General features: G+C 39.2%; 1 protein-coding gene across 1 annotated transcript in view; it reads left to right on the top strand.

Moving 5' to 3' along the window:
• AVEN (apoptosis and caspase activation inhibitor) overlaps positions 1–13,217 on the top strand; it is a 100,851-nt gene that overhangs the window by 83,202 nt on the left and 4,432 nt on the right. Inside the window, exons 3-4 of the mRNA XM_035110782.2 lie at positions 7,161–7,231; positions 10,505–10,600. Of these exons, the coding sequence (XP_034966673.2) occupies positions 7,161–7,231; positions 10,505–10,600 (167 nt within the window). The remainder of the gene's footprint in view (positions 1–7,160; positions 7,232–10,504; positions 10,601–13,217) is intronic.

Here is a 13,217-nt window from a genome sequence, read left to right as displayed (position 1 = left end):
TTTGCCTTCTTTCCGCGCTAGTGTTCCGCTGGTCTCTGCCGGTTGCCCCTCACTGCTCGGGGCAACCGGCAGAGACCAGTGGAAAACAAAGGGGAACCAGCCGCAGCTGGAAGAAGGCGAAGATCAGCTGAGAGGCGCTGACAGCTGTCAGCGCCTTTCAGCTGATCTTTCTTTGCCTTCTTCCCTTCCTACAGCTGGTTCCCCTTTTGCTAGACGAATGCCTTTTGCAAATAGGTTTTGTGATCGGAGGTTTTTATGGCCACGCTTCGCAAGACGAAGCGGCGGCCATAGAAAACCTCGTTGTCTTGCGAGGCAACCTCCGATCGCAAAATCCATTCATATAGCGGAAATTTTGTTAAGCAGGGCATTCGTAAAGCGAGGCACCACTGTATACCGAAGCTGATTAACAAAGAGGTGTAACATTTCAAAAGGATTATTTAGTGGTGGTCAAAAACTCTGGGTATACAATTAAGTCAGTTTTGTTGTTTTTAAATGGATTAAGTTCCTTGCTAGACAACATTTGCTGAAGAAAATGGTAGCCAGTTTGCAAACAGAACTTCCTCAAAAGATTTTTCTGACCCTCTTGACACCCTTGCAATAATATCTGCAGAATTAGCAAACTTTCATTTTGGGCCATATCCACATCATACATCCAAAGCATTTTTATAGCATTTAACAGTTCATGGCTGCTTCAAAGTAATCCTAGAAACTGTAGCTTGTTAAGGGTACTGGGAATTGTATCTCTGTGGGTGGTAAAATGCAGTTTCTTCCCAGGGGGAGCCATGTCTGTTAAATTTGTATAAATGTGCTTTAAATGTGGAAGTGACATTAAATTGTTAACCGTTAATGCTGTACAAGCATCACTTACAAAGCTTGAAATAGGTAACATTTGACAAGTGTAATCAAATGTGTTTAAAAATCAGAGACAGCATAGGATTTTGTAACCCTTGAACTTGGCAAAACATGGTATGACTCTAAAGTGAAGGATTTTAGAGCAAATGTAGGGCAAATGTAAAGGTTCATTCTTAACTAAAAACCATGAAAGGACATAGGATCTAGGGTTACTTCTCAGTTGCCAAGGAAATTGGCTCAAAAAACCGCTGGAGGCAATGATAAATTTCTCATGTGTGTATTCTCCAGGCATAAAAAAAGAATATTGTGCAGATAAAGTTCCAGACTCTCATGATGATTCGACAAATGTCCAAAGCTTAGAAGATTTTCATTTTTCTACTTTTAACACACTTGTTTCATTAATCAAAGGAATAAGGTTTTAAAATTACATTCTTATTCCTTGCGTTTTCTCTATTTGATAGTGTCCTAAGCTTGAGATTTACAGCCTGGTGTAGTGCAATATGTTTGCTTTAGTGGCATGGCTTGTAAATGCAGGGCATTGAAGCAGAAATGTGAAACATCAGATGCACAACATCAAACTGCTCAGATATTTTAGGCTGCACCTCTGTTAATTATTCATAAAGAATTTATATATAGGTCTGCAAGCGCTGCTGATGCCATCAATAAGAAAAGAGTTGAGATGTGACTGAAATTGGTGGAGAGCAACCAGTCTCATAGGTCACCCTTTAACTTAATAAATTCCCATGTGAAGTCACATTTGTATCTTGAAATTTAGAGTGATGAAGGGGGGAAATCAGTGTAAACATAGAAATTATTTCCCTTAAAATTGGGACTATGGCATCACCAGGCAGCACAAATAAAGCACAGCTTGTTATGAACTTGGTCTTACTAGGTCCCTTGTGTGTTTTAAAGTCATGTTTCTACTGCTCATTTTCTTTGAGTTGAGTGGTGTTTGCGCTGTTTCCTTCCAGAGTTCATATCTGCTTCAGAACTACTTGTTTAAATTGGATTCAAGAATCCAAGGGTCATTGTTTAAATTACTTGCTCCTACAATTTGAGATCTTGTGTGCATGTTCTTCCTTGTCAAATGTACACAGTGAAAATTAGGGGAAAGGTACTGAAAATTAAATTAAAAAATTCCTTCAGTAGCACCTTAAAGACCAACTGAGTTTTTATTTTGGTATGAGCTTTCGTGTGCATGCTCATACCAAAATAAAAACTTAGTTGGTCTTTAAGGTGCTTCTGAAGGAATTTTTTTATTTTGTTTCGACTCAGACCAACACGGCTACCTACCTGTAACTGGTACTGAAAATTATATGAGTTACATTGAACTCTGAGGTGCAAGTTGTGTGTATATTTTAAACCCTTGAAGTAAGAGGCACTGGGAAGAATGGCTGCCTGAACTACTAGGAACTGGCAAAGAAAATTTTTATAACACAGAAAAATGTTGACTTGCTTACACTGTGATTCTGTGTATAAGAAATTAACTGATAGTATTTGAGGTTATAATTATGTGCCCATTTATCTAGGTAGGGCAAACTCCATTGAACTTAGTGGGACTTAACTTCTGGGTAGACATGCATTTTATTTAACATTTATTTCAATATTCCTAAGCCACTCTTTTAGGGGCTCCCAACATATTAAAAACATAAAATTCATTCATAACATAGTTACAAGCCATAAAACCACAATCTATAAAACACAAAAATATATAAAAAATAATAGCAGCAGTAAAACCTTGCCAGCAGAAAAACAGTATAAATAATAAAACAAGCAGATAAGCACAACGAGTTTCAAAATAGCAACAGTTAAAAGACAAAACAATTAGATTATTAAGGAAAAAACAGTATGAAACAAAAAGGGGGGGGTATTCAGGGCTCGTTTGTATATCTACGAGGAGTTCCAAAGTTCCTTCAAAGAGAAAGAAGCATTTTTTCAGTATTAGATGTTTGAAACATTATAAATGTAATTGAGTGTGTAAACGAAAAGAGTGTTGCAACCTTTTAACCTGGACAACTTTTCCACATTCTATGGGATGCTTATCTGTCATACACACATTTCAAATTTCACTCTTCAGTCCAAAATAATTCCCATATCAGCTCTTAAATTATATCATACCAGAATGAAACAATAAAATAAGTAAAACTAGCAAGCTCCCAATCATTATGATGGTGAGAGTGAGCAAGCCAATTTGAGACCTCCTAATCTCACTGTGTACAGGGGGAGACATAGTCATCTCTCTTTGTAATTTTTGTGGTAGATAAGTAAAAATGTAGCTAACATTTAAAATCTTCCACCTTGGGAAATCTGTGTCTACATACTTAAATTCCTGCATATTTCCCCCCAAAAAACAATAAGGACAACAAATGTTATAATGAAAAACTGTCTTGCCATCTGGATGATCATCTATGTCTTATGAATATTGCATGCCAGGTGGTTTGGGAGGAATTTTTTTCAAAGATGTTTGTTTTGTTCTGTATAGTATGGATGATAAACTCATTCACTACATATCTAAGAGGTATAAAACTGAGTCATTTAATCAAGATTATATATGTAAATATTGTCTTTTTTGTGATACTGTTAACTAGCAAGGGAAAAGTAGAGGCAACTGCCTGCTTGATGCTTGCGCAACTTACTAGAGCACAGCTGAGTCTTGTGTTTTTTCATTTGGTTTTGGTTTTTGCTGAGAGACTTGGCGAAACCTATAAAGAAAATGTCCCATTTACTCCTAGGGTCAAATTATTTTTAGATTAATTGTGTGACTAGCAGCCGTGTTAAGGGACCTTAAAACATTAATCCCAGCTGAGATCTGAACAACCCTCCCACCCTCCCATGTGCTGCTGTTAGCCTTTTAAAAAAGCTCTTTCTCTCTTAAAGGAAAGTCTCAAGAGAACGTGGGGCAAAACACAACTGGAAAATCTCCACTAGTTTTCATAATACATAAACACCAGCCTGCCCACTGTGTGCCACTAGTTACTCCCACATCTGATGATTTTTCTGAATTGAGTAGAATGAAGTTTCCTGGGCAAGTACCACTTTCTCTCTTGACAAGATATATTTAAGTCTGCACTCCCATCTTGAACAACACTCGGGATGTCTCTTGAGCGCTTACTGCAGCAGCTTCCCTTTCTTCCTCTTAACAGCTGTTGAACAGTTCAATTTTCACTATTGCTTCAGCTCCTACGAGTGACTTTGAATTCTATCCTGCTGCATTATTTGACCTCTAACCAACTTTATTGTGAATATGTATCTTAATAGCTTTGTATCATTAATGAAAATAACATTGCCCTAGCACACATGTTGCACTGGGGAATGGCATGGTAACATTAACAAATAAGCATACAAAGCAACTTGTTGAATAGTGAGTTGGTTAGAGCAAAAGAGACCTGGACTTAAATCCAGCCGTGAAACTCAAGTTACTTTTGGCCAGCCACTCACACACTCAGGCTAACCTGCTTCACAGAGTTGTTGTCAGGATAAAACAGGGAAATCTGGTTGCTCCATGCTTGCTAGGTTGCTAGGAACCCCTGTGTTCCTAGAAGCAAGAGTGAGATGGGATACACATTATTAATGTTACTAGTAGTGGGGAGTGCCTGGCAGTGGCCGGGATTTTTAGAATAAAATAATTATTGGGGTTTGTTGGTTTGTTTTTCAATGGAGAGTGTAATTTGTGAACTTGGACCCAACATGCCAAATATTTGGTAAAATCACACTAAAGTCACATTTTGGTCCTTCATCTTGATTCAAAATGGTGCCTGGCATTCAGTCATAAATGAAGACCCCCAGTTTGGGAACTCTTACGCTGAGTTTGGTGATATTGCAAGAGGTGACCAAATCCATTCCTAAAAGTGTATGAAGACATGCCAAAATGATGTTTTGGTCCGTTATCTTGATTCAAAATGGCACCTGGCATGCAAACACTGAAGCCTGCCGCCTCTACCTCGGAAGCCCTTATGCAGTTTAGCAACAATATCTTGAGAAGTGGCTGAAACTATGTACAAAAATGGGCAAAGTCATGCCAAAGTGATGTTTTTTGGTCTACCAGGTTAATTCAAAATGACACCTGTGTCCAAATGGCAACCAAGTCTGCCGCCCACCTGGGGAGCCCTCATGCCAAGATCGGTGACGGTATCTCGAGCAGCACCCGAAACTATAAAGGACAAATAGACAAATAGCCAGACAAGGCACTTTTGAAAATATATATTCAGTTTGATAGTTGGAGTGAAATGCATTTCTTGTGGTTTTTGGAAACGTAGCTTCTCTTTCCCTGTTATGTTAGCCTTGCATTTTCAACAGCTATTGCATTTTACTTCAGAGAGCAAAGGAAAATGTTGTGCTTACAAACATTTAATTGAAGTGCATTTAAACCATTTTGTTTTCAGTTCCAGTTACTTTTGATTGGAATTATGATCTGTCAGTTTTTAAATTTGGAAGCATTCTCAGGCATTGCCTGATGGTTTATTAGTATTCATGATGTAAAAGGACATTCTTTTCAAACTAAGATAATTTTAAAAAGATAATTGGCTGGACCAACATTCTCATTAACCTAATTTGCATTAAATGTACTTCTGTGAATTGTAGTTATTTTTTCTTTTATTTGAGAAACTTGCTCTGTGGGTTTTTTTTTTACTGCCTGCTTAGAATAATTTCCCACCAGCTTTAGTGGTATCACTGTGGATTAAGAGGTTTGAGGACACTAATATTTCTTTATTTAGAAGGCATTATCATAGGGTCTGGCATTATTTACTGTTTAATTCTGTTCATTTGAGTCTCATTGTGCCTTTCTGGATAAAGGAACAAACTCAGTAGTTTGGAGGCAGATATATTTGTTCCAGTAAGTAGAGAAGTTGGCAATTATACAATATAATACTTTTATATATACACTATATATTTTGGAAAATGGCCTGTCTGTCTGTTTGCTCTCTATAGGTTCGGACACCTTTTGAGATATCTTTGCCAAACTCAGCACAAGGGCTCCTGGGGTGGGGGTGGGGTTCTATGTCAACATTTGGGTTCCAGGTGCCATTTTGAATCAATATGGTGGATCGAAATGTGACTTTGGTGTGCCTGCACCTGGTTTTTTTGCATAGGTTTGGTTGCCTCTTGAGATATTCTCACCAAACCCAGCACAAGGGTTCCTGAGGGGCGGTGGTGGGCTTTGTCACTGTTGGACACCAGGTCTCATTTTGAACTAAGATGGCAGACAGAAACATGACTTCACCCAATTCTTGGCATGAAAGCCCCGGACTCACAAATTATACTATCAATTAAAAACCCCACAATGTTTTTGGGTTCCTCAAAAATCAGGGCTGCACCAACCATTCCCTACATGTGTGTGTGTGTGGGGGGGGTGTTTTCCCACCAGACAAGAAAACTGGAGACAAAACACTGAAGAAGTCAGGGCTATTCCAGGATGCTGCTTACAAATGGGGATAGATTGGCCGATTCAGATACAGGCTTGACTGAACTACAATAGCACTTCTGTAATTTAACATACTGTGATCCTAACTCTTCCATCAGCCACTTGAAGAGTATTTTTAGTGGCTTGCAGGTAATGTTTTGATTTACAAAAGTTGGCCATTGACTTTCATAGACCTGAGTCTGCTCATACTCGGCAGCTAAACACATTTTGGAAAATGAAGGTGTGGTGCAGTATGTAAAATGCTGAAAGAAATAAAATGTTGAAGTAAAATCAGATTCTAGCTTTAACAGTCCTGTCACCTCTTATTTCATACAAACTGAACTGAAGTGCTGTTTTTAAATGCAAAACCTATCATGTTCTGTTACAATATTGTAGCCTTAATGGAAAATGGTTTTAACATTCACTCTGTTTGGTGCCTTTGGAAAACAAGCATGTGTCTTAAGTGGTTGTGGGAAATGAGTGCCAGCTACAATAGGTTGTATTTAGTGCATTTCTATTCAATAGGGTTGTCTTGCACATACATCTGCACAGACACACACAGGATACCGAGGGATAGGGGCTGGGAGGGAATCTGAGGCAAAATAGAAGGTTTTGAGTCTGAATCTTATTACCTCTGACTGGTCCTTATTACCAGGCACTCTTTGTATTCTCCCCACCACAAAGTTTATAATCACCATGTAGCTCCTGCATTGTTTTAGCGATAACAAATGATATTTGTGTGATTCTTTGGGGCTTTTTTATTGTTCTAGGGTGTTGGCTTGCTTGAGCTTCCTATATTGATATACTGTTAAAATATGAGAATTCTTGATTTTTCATTCATGGAACTTTAATCAGTTTTGCTGATTATTTGGCAAATTTATTGACACATGTGTCACTTTATTTCTAGGGGATTCCTTTACCCAGTTCAGATTTGCTGAAGAAAAGGAGTGGATTGCAGAAAACCTTTGTCCGAAACAGGTAATAGAGAACAACCTGTTCTCGAAAAGATTGTTGTGTGCATTTTATTTCAGTTTCTGCGGGGCAGATGATGCTTTATGCACAGCCAGTAAAGTTGATGTGGCATTGTGGTTAAGCTTGTGAGCAGAGTCAGGAAGTGTCTGATTCAAACCTCACCTCTGTACAAACTCTGTTCTCCCCCAATATTGCCTCAGCCACCCCACCCGCCTTTTCCAATTCAGAGATTATATTGCTTGCTTACTTTGAGGATTACTGAGGTAATAAATGTAAAGTGCCTTGAACATTGGAAATGGTCTATATAAATGCCAGTTTTTATTAAAACTTGGAGAATAAAAGACCCTGTAGAAAGCTATTAGGCAAAACAGAGTAGAATTAGCCACACATGCTTAATCTTGGCATGCCAACCTAGATAAATCTCCCTGTTCTAGAAAATATATTGGTGAACATGTAAGGCAGCCCCAATGCTAGTGCTTCTCTGTGATCTGTTGCTGTTTGACTGTGCACAAGATGGGAAGAGAAGGCATTGTATAATCTCAACCATGATGGAATGGGAAACACTCAGAGGGTATTTAGGACTCTGAAATGCACATGGAACTCTAGTTTACTGGAGAACATGCATAATATGATTTCAGAAGGGGGGCTGTTGTGGTGTTCTGTGTCAGCTGGGTAGTCACAAGGTTGTCACCTATGTGGAGCACATTGCAATAGTCCATCTTCAAAAACCTGAATATTAAGCATTAGGCCTTGCTAACATAATGAGCAGCTTTCTCATAATAAAGTAATAAAAGGAGATTTTGGCTGCCTGGGTGTAGCAAGATTCAGGAGCATTCCCAAGATAATGGATTTGAGGGAATCACAGGGGGATGAACCCCAAACAACTGTTTTGGGTGTCCCCTTTCTTCCCAAGTGACTTGGCCAGATAATCCCCATTATTTTGATGGATGGAAAGCAGAATGACACCATGAGTTCTGCAGAGATATTAGCTCCATTGGGCTTCTCCCTTTGCAAACTCTGGCATATTCAAGCGGGGGGGGGGGAGCCAATGGCTCACAATGCTGTAGTTACATCTTGTATTGAGCAAGGGGTCCAGATGATCTCTTAGGTTCCTTTTGACTCTATAATCCTACTATGCAGCATTATGATTTCAGTGTAACTGAGGTTTGTCCTGTTGTTTACAGCTTATGATTTGCCTGGGTTCAGACAATATGCTAAGCCAAAATATGATTTAACTCAGCCACGGTCTTTCTAGGCCCCTGCATGTTTGCTGCTTCATGCTAAATTATGGTTTGGCTTAGCAGTGCATACAAAAAAGAGCTCAGTGTGCTAACATGGATCACCAGAGGAAAATGAGATTTGCCCAGTCTGTGAATGACATTTAAGATTAAAAGGGGGGAAGAGTGTATGAAGGGAGAAATATTCAGGCTTGGGTGGGGTGGGGGGTACACAGAACTTGAAAGTTGAGCACAAATGGGGTTGAAAAAGCATTTTAGAAAATGCTCTGCCTGTACTTGATAATGAAAGAAATTCAGTTCCTACAAATCTGTAGGAAGAGGAAGAGACATCTACTGCCTTCAACAAGTTGTTACCAGGGATAGGGGGTTACTACAGTAAGAGATTTTTAATGCTTTGCTTGGAGACAACTGGAACAGACTGTATTGTAGCATGTGAAGTGAGTGGATTATAGTCTGATGGCAGGGAAAGTAAACTTATTCTTTCATCCTTCAGCTTGTCACCCACAGACTTTGTTCTCTTGCAAGCTTGGTAGTAAACTAGTCCAGTGAATGTTCAGGCTTGCTCTCTGCTATCTACACTATTTCTGTTGTATTGAGCCACAGCCTAGGCTGGAATTACGATAGATGTAGAACTGCTCCTCAAAAGAGATTGAACGTGTTTTGTTTTCCTTCTTTCCCTGGTGATGCTTAGTGATACAAAATGTATGGCACAACATTGTTATCCCTGCTCTCCCACCCCATGGCACCCAGTGATGCAGTGCAGTGACATCGCATGTTTTGTACCCCTAGACTTTCCTGGAGGGAAGTAATGTTTGGCTGTGATTTTCAAAGGCAGTCTCACATCTGTCATAATATCTAATTCCAGCTTTATTTTGAAAAAGAATTTGCACTTAGGATATTGAAGGATTTGTCTGCAGCACCTCTTCTGAGAATTTCCTATACTTTCATCATTTACTGCATTTTCATAAAGTCTGTTTTGAAGTCTTTGTGTCTTAGATATTTTCAAAATTAATCAATCAAGTCATGAATGAACTTCAACCCAGTTTGAGTCAAATGATTAATATTTTATGCTTATCATATACATCTGCATATCAATCAAACACCTTTTGTCACAGACTTTTGACATGTTGTTTGAATGAGAAGTAGGCATTCTAATTTATTCGTTTCAGAAGCTAATCTCTCAATTTAGAATATGTTTGAAGTAAGCTAAATATCTCTGCACTATATTTCTGCTTAAGGTTACTGCAAACATCTAATTAGTGCTGATGACAGCAAGTAATCTTAATATATCTATGAATAAGCTTCTTTGAATTGAGTAGGACCTGCTTCTGGGTAGACCTGGTTAGGATTTCATTTAAACTTTTCACCTGTAGACATAGAACTGTGTAAAGCTTTACAGAAGGTGGTTCATTAGAGAAACCTCATTATGGGTGCTGACATGGCTCAGGGATTTTTTATAAATGAAAGAAAAGCTCTCATCCATCAATTTGCCTTGCCTTCTGTGGCAGCTTGTTTAATTCCCATAAACTCATTTGTTTAATTAAGTTAATTGTTTAAGGTGGTAACCAAAGCTACGCAAGCAGAGTTCTGCTTATGCCACAGGACATCTGTTTCCTCTCCTCTCCTGTATGCTTGAAAATCTGCTCTGGAGGGTCCCCCACCCTCCAGAGATGATTATGAAGACAAGGAAGACAGCAGAGGAAGGTCCATTGTATGTTCAGAGGTCTGTTGCACCAGAGGAGCTGCAGCATTAAAGCCCTCAGGGCAGTATTCAACTTGCACAACTCCACCCCCACCTTAACACCCCACGCCATCCCCATTGATCCTTCAAAATGATTAATAAAGGCCAACCTTGGTTCTTCCATATACTGTAGATGGTTTCATTGTTAATGCTTCCATCTGTATATGTAGTTCTTGTGCTACCCAGCTCATTTCAGTGGTGGAAAAAGATGACAGATGGACCTGCTTTTGTGTGTAAGTTATTTAGGAGACCATCATTCATGCCCATTTAATCTCATGTTCTACTGGTTTTTTTTTTCAGTTGTCTGGGTTGTATGTTGACTGCCAGTCTTTGGTCCAGGCACTTGAAGAGCTGCCTCTACATCTCAAACTGAATGTGGCTAAAGAGTTGGTGCAGGTAACACAAAAGCTGCTCATAAATATATTGAGCCTCGCTTTAAGCTTAAGTAGCCTTATGTACTTTTAATGTAATTTGTCATGTGTTATAATATGTACATATTGCCTTGAATCTGAAAAGGAAGACTATTAAATGGAGGAATAAACCATCAGCACTTCTTATGCTTCATTGCTCCTTTTAAGCAAAGTGTTTTCCACATGCCAAGTGCATCTCGGTCAAGACCAACATCCCCAAAGAGTTGCTTGTTCTAATTTTGTTGTTCCAGATTTTTCACCGCCTTTTTCCTAAGCAGCATTGTTCAGAAAACAGAAAATGAAATGTATGATCTATTTATTTATTGTAATTTCTACTGATATGTATAGAATTCCTTGTGCAGATATTCTCCACTATGTGGTAGATCTAGTTCAGCGTGGAAGCTGCCAAGCAGGCATGTATTTAAAGTAGTTGTTTTTGCCCAGGGTTTAGAGCGCTAGGTAGCAACAAGACAACATATTCTGGTGGCAAAAATTAAAATATTCAGGTAGAGGGAACAGAGCCAGTGAGACTTGTGAGTCAAGCATGGCTGTTAGCTAAGATTACAGTTTATCAAACGCTAGCAAAAATCAATCTGCACTAGAAAGGCAAAGCTGCATAACTTCTAAAAACAGTTTTGCTCTCCTTGGGGACTGCTTAAAGTGACTCAGACGCTGACATTGCTCACTTCTTGATCTAACTCAAAGTCATTCACTGAACGTAGCAGAGAAACTCGCAGCTATTTTGCAAAGAAAATGCATTCTTAAAAGAAAAAATGGCAAAACTGGGGGTGTCATTCTTGTCCTACAGTTAATTGTGCTATGACTGGTGTATTAATACACCATTATGGGACGTTTTGTCCAGTAATGAAGTAACAGATTCCCTTGCAGCAGATCAATGAACTGCGAGTGGTGAAGCTTTACATCTTCTTCCTTTTACTTTTTGCTACATAGCTGAATATGCCACCCTGGGTTACCCTAAGCTGGTTATAAAAAGGTAAAGGGACCCCTGACCATTAGGTCCAGTCATTACCAACTCTGGGGTTGCGGCGCTCATCTCGCGTTATTGGCCGAGGGAGCCGGCGTACAGCTTCCAGGTCATGTGGCCAGCATGACAAAGCTGCTTCTGGTGAACCAGAGCAGCGCACGGAAACACCCTTTACCTTCCCGCTGTAGCGGTACCTATTTATCTACTTGCACTTTGACGTACTTTCGAACTGCTAGGTTTGCAGGAGCTGGGACCGAGCAACGGGAGCTCACCCTGTCGCAGGGATTCGAACTGCCGGCCTCCTGATTGGCAAGCCCTAGGCTCTGTGGTTTAACCCACAGCGCCACCCGCATCCCTTAAGCTGGTTATACCTTGGCAATAATTAAGTAATATTATACAGTATATTGTTTAGCTGGGTGAATGTTGGGTGAATGCTTCTCATTTGTCATTATTAAGCATAAGACAAACTTGAGGGGCAGAATATGTCTTTAATGTTTTACTATTTGAGCCCTTCACTGAAAAAAGGCTTCACAGCCTGTCCATTCCACTGATTTGCCTTGCCAGACTTAAAGTGTGTTCTGTTTTTTAAAATCTTACATTATAAGAAGGAAAAGCAGGTATATAACAGCATTGCCTAAAAATCCTAATAGTCATAAAATGAGAAATATACAATAAAAAGTAACATTAAAATAATATCATTAGGCCAAATGAGAGGAAGCTTCTTAAAAACGCTTTGTATGTTGTAAACCACCCTGTGCTGTTCGGATGAAGGATGGTATATAAATTTAATACATTGTTGTTGTCAACTTCAACCAATATGCTTGCAGGTGACCTTACCTGGATGGTGGCAGCTTAACCATGATTACCCATGCTTTGGTAACTGCTAGAATACTGAAGGGGCCTTTCATAAAGCCCCAGAAACTGCAGTTGATCCAGAACAGGATTTGCAAAATTATTAGCTGGGACTAGATGGTTTGACCACATTATGCCTGTGCTCTGCCAACTTTCAGTCAGTTTCCAGGCTCAGTTTACAAACCTAACCTTTTAAGGCCTAAATGGCTTGAGAGCAGGTTCCCTGAAAGACCTCCCACCTCCCACCCAGACTTAGGTTCTTCCTGGAGACCCTGTTTTGAATGCCCCTGTGAAATGAACTAAAGTGGCTAACCACCAGGGTGAAGGCCTTTTCAGTAGTGGTACTTGCTAAAAAAACGTTCACCTAGCAAAACCCTTGTGGTCTTTTTGATGTCAAGAACACATTTCTGTTCACCTAATGCTTAGTCTGGTTGTCTCCGTTTTTAAATCTGTGTTTTATATTTTGGGTTGTGATGAGTTTAGTTTTCTTGTCATATTTATGTTGCTTTTGAAGGTATGCTTTATTTTATATTTTAATTGTTTTATACTTATTTATTCTAAGTTGCCCAGAGTACTTCATGGGATAGCATACAAATCTCATAGACAATGAGCATTTATTTAAATAATAAGTTTATTAGCTAAAGTTTATGAAATTTATTTATCACTTCACACAACTAAAATGAGTCCCAGTGTAGTTTACAATAAAAGTAAAATGCGAAATTATATAATAAAACTAGCTGGCCCGGCCACGCGTTGCTGTGGGTAT

Source organism: Zootoca vivipara, chromosome 1 (assembly GCF_963506605.1).
Source record: "Zootoca vivipara chromosome 1, rZooViv1.1, whole genome shotgun sequence".
Taxonomy (NCBI): Eukaryota; Metazoa; Chordata; class Lepidosauria; order Squamata; family Lacertidae; genus Zootoca; species Zootoca vivipara.
This window is presented reverse-complemented; position numbering and strand designations above follow the sequence as displayed.